At 43.5% G+C, this 13,497-nt stretch overlaps 1 protein-coding gene across 1 annotated transcript in view; it reads right to left on the reverse strand.

Moving 5' to 3' along the window:
- The window catches only part of ZNF462 (zinc finger protein 462), a 144,795-nt gene that overhangs the window by 1,316 nt on the left and 129,982 nt on the right, over positions 1-13,497 (reverse strand). The window contains 3 exon segments of the mRNA XM_033173076.1: positions 2,153-2,267; positions 9,673-9,805; positions 11,940-12,163. Coding sequence (XP_033028967.1) covers positions 2,153-2,267; positions 9,673-9,805; positions 11,940-12,163 — 472 coding nt within the window.

Genomic DNA, 13,497 nt, shown 5'->3' on the forward strand with positions numbered 1-13,497 from the left:
TGATTCAAAACCCTAAAATGTATTTTATATAATTGACTTTTTATTTCTGTTCTTTGTATATCGTATTGTTGTTTTATTGCTACGGCCGATAGCTGATGCAAATATTCATTCATCCATTCTACGTTAAGCCATACCCCCCAGTGGCGGCGGCTGATGAAAGGAAGCAGTTTTATCTCCGCAAAGAAACCGAAGGGTCTTTGCCATAGTTCCCTGGCACTGCCTTGAGCCAACACAAACAGCCTGTTACTCCTTCTGATGCTTTGCACGTGGTCTCTAAAGTGGTTTGTTGGCAAAGCTCCTATATTTCGGAACAGGACAGAATAGCGGTGGCAGCGTAACTGGCTAAAAGTATCCTGAACGGACAATAAAGCGAGATGAGCGCCGCAACCCTAGAGTCGTCCGCGACTGGACCTAACGGTCAGGGGTCCCTTTACCTTCCCTTTATCCTGAACGAATTCAGATTAATCCAGGGCCATCCATTGGAGGAAAACGGAAGGGCAGCGGTATTTTGAAATGCTTGCAAGCTTAACTTTATACGCACAGATACAGAAAGACAAAGAGACTCCAACTAAGGAAAGATGGCTTACAAAAACTGATGGGACTATGCAGAAATGGCGAAACTGACTGCTAAAGTAAGAGGAGAAAATGATATCTTCCTAGAAGAACGGAGGCCATTGATGCCATCACCTATTGAACTATCATTCTTATATGAAATCACACACAGGATTTGAGATGTGAGCGACGGAAGAATGTAGAGAAAGGACTTTGGAAGCTTAGACAATAAATATAATTGTGTTTTAATGCAGCTGCTAACGGGGGAATTAAAAGGGAACCAGGGAAGAAGGGTTGGGAAGTCAAGAAGAAAATGTGTTACCAAAATAATAATAATAATAATAATAATAATAATAATAATAATAATAATAGGATGATTGGAGTTATGTAATAATTTGGAAAAATTCATAAAAATCATTGTAAAAGAGAGAAAAATGCTTGCAGTTTAATGGTTGCGGGCATTGTTCCAGAACGAACCATTTTTTTTTTGCAAAACAGCAGCAAATTACTGTTCTGATTGGCTATTTATTTAATTCCTATACTATCTGTGGATCACAGGGCGGTTTGCAACATAAAAACCCATAACAAAGTAACAAACAAAAATAATACCCTCCCCCACCCAGTTTAAAAGGCCATAGATTATTTAATTGGCCAACCAAAGACAATTGCTTAATGTTTGACTGGATCATTGACACTGTATATCCATTGAAATCTTCTTTTGGGATTAGGCTATACTGTATCGGGATGGTTTGTTATTAAGTTTAACAACAAGCTAAGGAGGAGGAGGAAAAGAAGGAGGAGACTACCTGGAGAATCAGCGGGCTTTGTCACCCTGACTAAACACCATTATTATTATTATTATTATTATTATTATTATTATTATTATTATTATTATTTTAAATTTATCAACAACTTGCAACCAAACAGACATACAATAAACCTCACAGAGAAACACTAAAATCAAGATGAAAGAGAAATATATTAAAAACATCCTACTCCCTTTTAATGCTGATGCCAGGCAAGCCTCCCTGGGGAGAGCATTCCGCAGACGGGGAGCCACTGCAGAAAAGGCCCTGTTTTCTTGTTGCCGCCCTCTGGACTTTTCACAGAGGCGGCACATGAAAAAGGGCCTTCAATGATGGTTGCAAGGTCCCATTTACCTGACGACATGGAATGAAGTGGGTTCCAAATCATGAAAGTTTACGCCACAGCCAATTTGTTAGGCTTTAAGGGAAGGATGGGGGAAACTTTATGTTGTTAAGACTCCCAACTCCTGACAGCCACCAAGTTCGGCTGGGAGAGAAACCCATGTCAAAAACCCAGGAGAGGTTCTGTCAGTCAGTGTAGAAAACACTGAACTAGATGGACCAGCAGACTGGTTTAGACTCACAGAATTGTAGAGTTGAAAGCGACTCTGAGGATTGTCTAGTCCAACTCCCTGCAATGCAGGAATATGCCGTTGTCCCATAAGGGGATTGAACCTGCAATCTTGGCATTATCAGCACAGCACTCTAACCAACTGAGCTATCCAGGCTGGTATACGGCACCTTCCTATGTGCCAACCAATGTGTTAAAAGCAGAGAGACTTAGACCAACTTACATGCCGTGCCTCAGCACGTGCCGTTCCCACTCTGAGCCCTCTGCAAACGTCCGGCCACAAAATTCACAGGGGAAACGTTTTTCTGGTGGTCCATTCTCTGAGAACCTCATGGACCCTAGAAGGAAATAATGCATATGTTAAGCTCATGTTTCTCTTAAGGAAGCAGAAAATGAAGTTTCTCTTGAAGCCCAAGAGAATGTAAACAAGACCTCTTAAAAAGGAAGCCGAGATGAGAAAGCCAGTATCCTAGATGTACCCTAAGGCATGTGCAAATCTGGATTGAGTAAGGAAGATGGACACTCAACAGTGCTCATTTAGGCATATATGAAGTGGCCAAACTAAGAAATAATAACATTTGACTAAAAGATTTTGCTTCATGTGCTAACTTTCAGATTTATTCCCCCACCCACCCACACCCACCCAATGTAATTGATTAGTTATTCATCTCTTATTTTCACCTTCATTGTAAATTATCTTTCTGTTTAACACCCTTTAAAACAATTATAGGTGCAAAGGCAAGATGTCAATTCCTGAGCTGAACTGCTTGAACTGTTATATGCTTGTCCCCAAGAAGCCCTTTTGGTTATGTAAGGAGACTAAAGATCTCTTAACACAGAATTCTCAGCACTCCAAGAATAGCATTAAACATTACAATGATGTGAAGAATACAGGAAATGCAAGTGTTAGGAAATGCAAGTGCTCGGCACCCCTTGTTCCTTTGCCTCGCTGTCTTGTACAGAACAAAATAAAAAATAAAACAATTCCTTCCAGTAGCACCTTAGAGACCAACAAAGTTTGTTCTTGGTATGAGCTTTCATGTGCATGCACACTTCTTCAGATACCAGATACAGATCATTTCTTGCCAGAAAGCTAATGTAGAGCTGAGAAAAAAAACTATTTCACCTCAAACGGAGATCCAGAGAATATGAGATACAGGCATTTCCCCCAAAAAATCTCTTAACGCTGTTATAATGTCTGAAGCAGCTCTCACAAAATTTTTGTTTTTCCCCCATAGGTTCTTTAGGGGGTTAGAATTAGTAAAAAGTGTAGTCTTAGAACTGGGTTTAACCTTCTCTTCCCCACCCACCAAAGGTGTCTTGTGAAAATATAGGCAACAGGCAATCTGAAAGGAAGCAGCAGCTTGCCAGCATTTGCTGCCTTGCTCACCGGACATTTACAATGCTGTCCAGGCTCACTGAAACAAACGTACGTTTTGCCACTGGCTCCAATCAGACATGGACTGCAGCCATTCCTCCTATACAAAGGACGTCCCTTGTACAGGGTAAGACCCAACAAAGTGTTTAATTTAGTCTGGGTATGCCCTGCCAATCACAACTGGAGGCCTGATCCAGCCAAAGTTTGAACACTCCAAGTCTCGTTGATTTTCAGCCGGAAAGAACAAATAATGTGCTCAGATCAATGCGACAGAGAAACGCTTAAGCTCTGGCTGGATCATGCCCCACCAAGTATAATTGAGAACTCCCGACACCTTGAAGGCACGGTAGACATTCCACACGGCTGAGATGCGGGCCCTCTGTGTGAACAAGAGAGACCGGGCCACTAAACAAAAGATGAAACGTTTTCTCACAAAATTAAGACGATCGCCACACAGGCCATTAAAAATAATTGCTTGGACTATCTCGCTTGATTCTTTTCACTGAAAATGAGATGGCGCCATCTGCTCCGAGCATTAATTCTTTAGTGGGGATTATCTTGAGCAAGAAAACAACAGAATGCCAATGCCTTTGCCTTCCCGGAGTCCTCTCAAAGCACATAATGAAAGAAATAGGGATTTTGCTTCATTTACTGCTGATCTCCGCTTGCCTCATTTCCACGTTTTATTATAATGTACACAGCTTATGAGCTAACTTAAGCTACTGAAAATCTCTCTCACACACATACACACAAGAGCCTGCCCTTATTTATCTGGGCAGTTTCAGTGTTAAGAAGAGATATTGTCACTTTCTTCCCAAAAGCTTTTTCTCATGCGTTGATTGTTAAAACCCTCTATCAAGGAGTGTACACGACTTTAGTTGTTTTTTTGGGTTTTTTGTCCTCTTGATGTTAAAAGCATCTTTTGCAGAATGCTGATCTTTATCCACATAAGTATCTCACAGTTTGGTCCTGAAACAGAATAAATTTGCCGCAACACGAGGAAGGAAAGGGAGAGGAACTGCCTGCAGTTGCTGAAAATGAATTCATTTCGAGTGGGCATATTTGCATACATTTACTCTAATAAGCATGTATTAGACAATCGGCACAATTTGCCCTTCTTTGTCCTACTCTCTCCCTAATCCCGAATTTGGTTGTAGTGGAGGTCAGGTGTGAAAAGGCAACTGAAAATGTTAGTGGACACGAATAGTCGTGGTTACAGCCTTTAGATGATTGGAGTTCAACATTTCCCCCTCATCTGGTGGTTTAAGACTTTTCTTGTTGAAAATGTTGGGATGCAACACAACTTGCACTGTAGGCTGACATATCTGCATGGGAAGAGGGCAGAGAGGAACCAACGGTCTTCCTAGACTGTATTTCTTGTGCCAACTACTGATCTTCCTTCAGTGTTAGACTGATACTCTCAAGACTGCTGACCTCATTTCCTACTTGGCTCTAAATGGGACTCGCTAGAAGAGCATTTGCTCTCATGCTATGTTAAGTTTCCTAATACCCCGGCCATAATAGGCGGTGACTTTAACGCCCGCACAGCAGCAAACTGGGACTCGCTGACTAAAGCCAAATGGTGGGTTACTCCAAACCTTGATAATTATGATCAGGAGCATATCATGAGGAGAACTTCTAAAGACCATAGAGTAAATGAGGCTGGAGTACTACTCTATCAAATGGCCATCCGTTTAAATCTAGTCCCCTTAAATGGCACATGCCTCCCTGACATTCCAGGGGATTTTACCCACCTGGGCGTTAAATCAAACAGTGTCCTCGATTACCTTTTGGTTTCCAGGGATCTACTTAAGTGCATTTCCGCCTTTAAGATCGAGAATGTACAATCTAGTGATCATCTTCCCCTTGTAGCCAAGCTTTCCCTGAACTGGCAGTCGGAGGCTCAGAGTCATGCGACCCAGATGGTAACCAACGCAACTCTCCAAGTAAGAGGAATCAAATGGTCGGAGGCCCAAGCTCAAAGGTATCAGGAATTCTTTCAAAAAGAGATTTGTGGGCTCCATCTCAACACAGGCTCTGCCTTAGATGAGCATAGCATAGTGCTGAGATGCTTCCATCATCTTACGATTGATCTCACGGCCTTCTTCAGGTTACCACCCCAAATAAACCGAAATGAATATATTCACGGTGCCCCCTGGTATAATTCTCAGTGCAAACAAGCAAGACAGCGTCTTCGTTACATATATAATGCATATAAGATCTCTGGTGCATCTACCCTGCCAGCTAGTTATGCACAAGCTAAGCTAGCTTACAAACGCACACAGAAAATGGCCAAACGTGAGTGGCAACAGAAGCGCTGGCAGGCTTTGATTACTGCTTCAAAACCGCACAGATCCAGGGAATTCTGGTCCTTGATCAACAGAAGGGCGAGGAAATACCCAAGGGCAGTTATCCCTGCACCGACATGGGAATTGTTCCTGAAGAAATGCTTCTCACAGGCAGATGCTCCCTCTGCCCACCTGATGCATCTGTTTACCCACATACCTATTTGGCCTCCCACTGATTCTGATGAAATAGCCTAGCTAATAGCTCAGCTTAAACCGGGTAAAGCCCCAGGGTCCGATCTGATCCCTGCTGAGGCCATTAAACTACACCCAAAATGGTGGGCTGGCATCTTGGCCAAAACCTTTGATGCAATCAACGCTTCCGGCCTTATCCCCAAAATATGGAAGGAGGCCATTATAGTACCAATTCATAAAAAGGACCTCCAACAGAGCCGGAAAACTACCGTAACATCAGCCTCCTTTCAATCATAGGGAAAATTTATGCCCGCTTCTTGCTGACTAAACTATTGCGATGGGTAGATGAGACTAATCAGATTGGCCATGAACAAGCAGGGTTTAGAACTAAACGCTCCACAACCGACCATGCGATAGTTCTTTATCATCTTGCACGGAAGTACTCCTCCCCTCCCCGGGGATACCTCTGTGCCGCTTTTTTAGACTTAAAGGCAGCCTTTGACAGTGTACCTAGGAATATCCTATGGGAGAAACTTGCGAAACAGGGTATTGATAGAAGACTCTTATGGCTTATAAATCAGCTCCACGAAGGTACCTTTGCCAGAGTGAGACTTACTCCTGCGGGCGACCTCACAAATTCGATACCAATAAACAAGGGAGTTTGCCAAGGATGTATATTGGCTCCCTGTCTATTTAGCCTATTCATCAGCGACATGCGAGCACCCCTAGTTAATTCATCTCCAAGTACACACGCGCCTAGACTAGCGGACTACCGCTGCTCACTCCTTCTATATGCGGACGATGCGGTAATTCTATCCTACTCACGTGTTGGACTAACCAGGGCCTTGAAGATCTTTGCCACGTATTGTCAACTCAACCAATTAACTATTAATCATGCTAAATCCAAGATTCTGATTTTCTCCAGAAGTCGGAGATTATACAAATGGAAGCTTGGCGGAGCAAAAATACAGCAAGTTCTAAAATTCCAATACCTAGGAGTTGTTTTTCAATACAATTTGGGGTGGAAAGCTCAAATTCAACACCTACTTAACAAGGCCAAAACTCTATCGTACGCGCTCCTCCGATTCTTTTTCTCGGATGGAGCTTTGCATGTTCCCTCGGCCCTAAAGGTGTTCAAGACAAAAGTGGTAGCCGTGCTTGCTTATGCTGCCCCGCTTTGGGCTGCGATGGCAGACCTTGCCCCTCTTGAGACGCTGCAAAATCAATTCCTACGCCGGCTCCTTATGCTCCCCCTGTGTGTAAGCAATGCAGCCATTCGCCTAGAATTGAAGATTGCATCCTTAGAAACTTGCCTGTGGAAGCAAGTCTTCAATTATTGGTTAACATTGTGGCATAGATTACCAAGCCACTACCTTGTCCAATGCTTATGGCGAGATGAATTCTCTAGCCTTTGGACTAGTAGAATCCATGCTAAACTCCTGAGTTATGGAATCTCTCCTTCAGATTCCCTTAAATTAGATCAAATTACTGCTCAAAGACTGATCCGCCAAAGACTGGATGACATCGATCTACAGCGAAATTATATGCTGGGGGGAGGTGTTTGTTCGCCCCAGAACATCGGTATCACCTTAACTTACTGTGTTCCATCATACCTCTCCTCCCTCTCGACTGTTGTCCATAGACTGGCCTTCACCAAAGCGAGGTTCAATGTTTTTCCCTCTAACGTCCTGAGACATAGATTCTCAAAGGGCCAAGCCTCCGCCATGTGCGAATGTGATAAGGAGACACTGGAGTCTCTCCAGCACATTATGTTCGCTTGCCCCTTCTTCAACGTGCTACGGGCAAATTTGCTGGGATCAATCATACAGAAACTAGAGGGCACCCCACCAGAATTCCACCTCGCAAAAATCTTGCAGGATAAGGACGCTCATACGACCCTGAAAGTGGCAAGGTTCCTGGTCGCTGTCCTTACCCAAAAGCGACGCCAAGGAGCACTACAAGCTAGCTAAGGCTTAGTATGCCATTCTATTTTATTGTATTTTATTGTTACTGTGGTGTTTTAGCGACTGTTGTTCTCACTTGCACAAGTTGTTATCTATGTGTTTTACTTGTACGGGCCTATGGCCGTAAATAAAATTCTATTCTATTCTACTTCCTTCTCCCGCATCCTTAACCTTGGGAGAGGAGACATCTCTCCTGCTGAGAACAAACAGGAAGCACAACTCTTTGTATCTCCACCTTTGTTAGATAGAACTAGGACCTTTCATATGAAGTATGAAATTTAGCTTTCTTATTTTGCAAACTCAAGAGTCTCGATGTAATTATATCCAGTGTCAAGTGTGCTTCTCCAACTGTGTTTCAGTGGTCAGCTGAACTTCCAAGCTACGCATTATTAACTCCAAACACCAACTGTTTGGATGCCTCTTGGGTCCCTCAGAGACTTCTGAAAGGCCTTCTGCTGTCACCCTGGTCCAGCAACCCCACTGACTCTTAGCTGCACAGCTCTCTCAAAGGCTGCCACTTGTGACACACACTCTTCCCGATACGACTTTTTAGCGCTAGCCAGTGATTTTAGCTCTGGGCTTCTCATAGGCCTTCCAAACCATTAAGCCTCAATGTCCTCTGCCTGGCTCCAGCTTCCAGCTCTTCCTTCTTCTGCTCTCTTCTTCAACATACTCTCTGACACAGTAAAACTCTACTTGACACACGACTGATGGAATCTCCCTTGACTTCTGGAGTTTGAGACCAGCCTTTTATTTCCAAACGGTCTCTCTCCAGCCAGTCACTTCAAATGTTGGTGGAATCCCCTCTACCCCTTCTTCAGGCCATGATGGCTCTTGTCCAACGGGATTCACCGCTAGAACTCACCAGTTTTCATTCCATTGTGTCTGAATTTATATTACAGAAGCCTCACTGCTACAACTACATTTTGACAGAATGCAACTGCCATTTAAACCGCCCAGCCACCTTTGTCCCTATTCTCATACCCAGCCCAGTCGTTTCAAACAGATAATCATTTTTGCACTAACACCGAGGCAAGAAAAATGATGGGATGCCTGGCTGTGCTGGTGCTGGCATTGCAGTACAAATATACAATTATATATTGTATACAATTTTGTGGTTGTGCATTAGCCATGGTCTAGCCATCTTCATATTTTCATATTAGTTGAAAAATCTGAATTAGGTGAAGAGATTATGAACCTAAACTATAATAAAGGTGAATGGTCGACTATTCATTTCATATGGACATTGCAAAAAAATACCCCCAAACCACTCAACAGCTATTATGATTTTTTTGCTTGTGCACCAATGGTTTCTCCCTTATCTGGCAGCTGATTGAATGTTTCCTGGAGACAAGGAGTGGCCATTCCCGGAAATACAGTGGCTAGACAATGGCCTGGTTCACACATAACACTAAGCCATGGCTTGCTTAATCTATGGTTTAAGAAACAAGGTAAACCTAAGATAATCAAATAACCTATGACTTGGTTCTTCAAAGCTTTGTTTCTTTTCCAGCTGGCAGTGCCTCCTGCTTTTGTAACTTAGGGTGCTCCTGGAACGCAGTGGCCAAACAAATCATGGTTAAAGATAGGCATGCCTATCAAGTCAACATTACAACAAACCCAAGGTTCACAGGCCATCCACAAGTCATGCCTTCAGACCATGGTTTGCTAGATGTGAACAAACCATAACGAAGCCTTTGGGCACAGTTTGCACATAAACCAAAGTAATGATCCAATAAACCAAAGCTTATGCTTAGTGTTATATGTGAACCAGACCAATTTCTCCCTCTTCCCCCTCCTTTAGCATTTGTGTGTCTTGGTTCATGGGGGGAAATGCAGGCGAGATAAAAAAATGTTGCTTTCTGAGGGTAGCCAGCCCCAGCAATGTGCTTGGTATCAGAGACAAGACAATTATACTGACCTCTCGCTTCACTCTTGGGGCTCATCTCCTCTTCCTTTTCTTCCTCATCGCTGCTGGAACTCTCCTCTTTTTCCTTCATCTGTTCCAACTGATCTAAGTTAACCCGTCCAACCAGCTCAAAATTGCGGCTCACCTTTGGGGGAAAGAAAACAATGTCGCGCAATCTCATCTATTACGATTTCCCGGTCTACACACTGTGCATGCCTCAGATTTCCCCATATACCAACATTCTTTCACACAACAGGGGCTCTCAAAATGTTTTGATGATAAATAATTCCCACGCGAGCAAAGCAATGGTTTGAGACATACCAAAGAGAGATGGCTTTTTGATGTCAGGGCTCACTTTGGTCTCTGTCTTCGGAGATGGTGGCAAGCCCACAAGCACCCAAAAGCATTCAAGGGCGGGAAGGGGCACTACCAAAAGCCACGTAAGGAGAGAGGTAGAAGGAGGTCAGCACTGATTTGAGTTCTATAGGGCAGAGCAAGAATGGGGCATGTGCCTTGGCATTCCCTCTCCTGGGAGAATTAACAGGGTGCCTGCTTACATCTTCCCAGAAGTGATTTTTAAAATGCATCTATACTGTGCATGATGAAGAGGCTTCCTGGGTGGTGACTCCTATTGATGACTCCCATCCCGATATGACTGTAGCCTAGCATCGTGGCAAGCTGCTCCTGCAGTTATAAAGGGAGAAATCTTGCAAGTTTTGGATTCTTTACACCTGCGGGATAATGCTAGCTCTTGAAAAAGGGCTGGAAGGCGGCAGGACATAAGAGGAAGTGAGGCAGGGGAGGGCATCCTTAAGCATGGCTAGCCATCCAAAAAGGATCAATTGGTGGAGGATGGGAGAAGGGGTAGGTAAAAGTAAAGGACCCCTGGATGGTTAAGCCCAGTCAAAGGCGACTATGGGGTACGGCACTCATCTCTGCTTTCAGGCCAAGGGAGCCAGCATGTCTAAACTGCTTCTGGTGCAACGGGACACCATGACAGAAACACTGTTTCCCTTCCCGCCACAGCACCTATTTATCTACTCGTGCTGGTATGCTTTCGAACTGCTAGATTGGCAGGAGCTGGGACAAAGCAAAGGGACCTCACCCCGTCATGGGGATTCAAACCACCGACCTTCTGATTGGCAAGCCCAAGAGGCTCAGTGGTTTAGACCACAGCGCCACCCGCTCCCTGTCAATTGGTGGAGGGTGGAAGAAGAGACTACCGGTACTTCAGACTCCCCAAACTTTTAAAATGAGCAGTACACATGCTGTTAATTTGATATTGTATCTCACCATCACACCAGAGCTGCACGTGAATAAAGTACATATTCAGCCAATTGCAAAACAGCTTCTGCATCAATTCATGTACGTATTCTCACATTAATAACTGCTGTATCGTCAGTGGAAAAGCTTTGCCATGGACACGCAAGCTATATGTTTGCCCTCCAGCCAAATTGTTGTGAATCCTTTGGGTTAGGTGCGTGCTGAGAGAACACAAATTAAATAAGCTTGAGCCAGGGCAGTGAAAATGTAACGCCGTCCATCTCAACATGCGGAAAATGGAAGAACCACAACAACACGTGCATTGTTGAAGGTGCTGTGTGTCCACAAACCGGAATGGAAAGCTGGAGGAGGGGAACAGAATAGAATGGCTGGGACCCTGAATGAGAGTATATTGCTGCAGGTTCCACTTGCAATCGCCGATAATGGTGAGGGGAGAGACTCCATCAGGCAAGGCCTCTTTCCACCTGCCTTGCCCCACCCTCTAGCCTCTGCTTCTCAATTTGTATTGTATCATTTTATGTACTGTGTTTTACTGTTGTTTTATTGATTATAGTTTAGAAATTATTTATTGTAATTGTTGAGTGGATTTCTGTTTAACTTTTATATATTGATATTATTATTTTATACTATTCTAATAATTGTTGAATGTTACTTTTTGATGTAGGTTGCTTATTTTAAAAGTGTTGTTTCATTATCACATTTTTGTATCGCATTAGATTGTTGTAAGATCTACACTTTTTGTTTCTTCATCTTGTAAACCGCCTTGAGTATTGTAAGACAGAAAGACGGTATACAAATTAAAAATGATGACGATGATGATAACCACGGGCAGATTTGTCTTATCAAGAAGCTAGCGGTCAGCACTGTTTCCTACAGCAGTGAAGTGCACAATTGTGTTGCGGAAACATTTCTTTAAGAAGGTGTTGGACCACCCGTTGCTGTGTCTGCTGCATAGCATGTTCATCCATGGGCGCAGATGGCGCCCAAAAACTCACCTTATGCTCATCTCGAAGGTGAGCATCCAGCTCGTCCGTGTGCTTGGTCTCATAGTAGCAGAGTTGGCATTTGTAAGGTCTCAGCTCGTTGTGCTTCTCTATGTGCTGCTGTAGGCTTTCGTCGCTGGAACACGTGAAGGTACACTTGTCACAGCGGAAAACGATTCCCTGCAAATATTTGGACAGCTTGGAACGGCACACTTCTATGGGAACCACTCGCTCTTCTAGTGGGGCGAAAAGAAATGGTAGAAGTTCTATTACTAAGATTTCTCTGGTTCCCTGAAGGCACTCACATACGGCCCCTTCATCGCCATTCTGCCATTTCCCCAAAATTTAATTTCAAACCCCTCAATTTGTTTCTCTGGCGCTTTCGATATGGACGTTACTTCTGCAAGTGAATCAGAAGAATATCTGCACCAGCCACTGGCCATAGCAATAAAATACAAGGTAAAGGTAAAGGGACCCCTGACCATCAGGTCCAGTCGTGTCCGACTCTGGGGTTGTGGCGCTCATCTCGCTCTATAGGCCGAGGGAGCCGGCGTTTGTCTGCAGACAGCTTCCGGGTCATGTGGCCAGCATGACAAAGCCGCTTCTGGCGAACCAGAGCAGCGCATGGAAACGCCTACTTGCACTTTGACGTGCTTTCGAACTGCTAGGTGGGCAGGAGCTGGGACCAAGCAACGGGAGCTCACCCCGTGGCAGGGATTCGAACCGCTGACCTTCTGATCAGCAAGCCCTAGGTTCTGTGGTTTAACCCACAGCGCCACCTGGGTCCTGTATCTATCTATCTATAAAAGGAAGATAGAGTTAAAAACTTAACTATACAAAATTTAGAATCCATAGGGCACGTTCTTTTATACTGCCCATTGTATCATGACTCAAGGAAAGAACTGATAGAACCGTTGCTGGGGAAATTGCCCGGCCGCTCTGAGGAAGCTTACACCAGACACCTCCTAGTGGATAAAGATTTGGAGACCACTAGGATCGTTGCAAAATTTTGCTATATTGCCACAAGAGTAAGACGAATGGTGATGTCAGCAAAGAACTGTGACTGAGACTCGAACCTTATCTTTAGAAGGAATGTTAATAGGTGGTAAAGATCCATTAATCTAAAATTTAAAAAAATAATAATCTTAATTTTAAGTCTAAAAGTAAGTATCAATTTTATGAATTGGATTGTACTTTTGTTATACAGTTCAACCTTTAATGCTATATCCGATTATGGATTGTTATTATCTGTTTTCTGGTCTTTGACCGTAATAAAGATATTTATTTATCCTAAAATACGTTTAGGAGCTCTACATCAATAGTTCTATAACTGTCTTCCCATTTCATTTTCATCATGAGCCATGTCAAACAGGGACACAGTTCTTATCTGCAAGTGTATTTAAGTTATTTAACTTTTAACTCGTTCCTGAGACTTACAGAACTGTGAATATCACATTAAAAGAACACCAACAGTCCCCCCTCCAAGCTTAACCTTAATCACCAAAAGCCAGCCTCAACTGGTTCGTTTATTTTTTATTCCACAACGTTTATATACCACTTGACTATAATA

Source organism: Lacerta agilis, chromosome 16 (assembly GCF_009819535.1).
Source record: "Lacerta agilis isolate rLacAgi1 chromosome 16, rLacAgi1.pri, whole genome shotgun sequence".
Taxonomy (NCBI): domain Eukaryota; kingdom Metazoa; phylum Chordata; class Lepidosauria; order Squamata; family Lacertidae; genus Lacerta; species Lacerta agilis.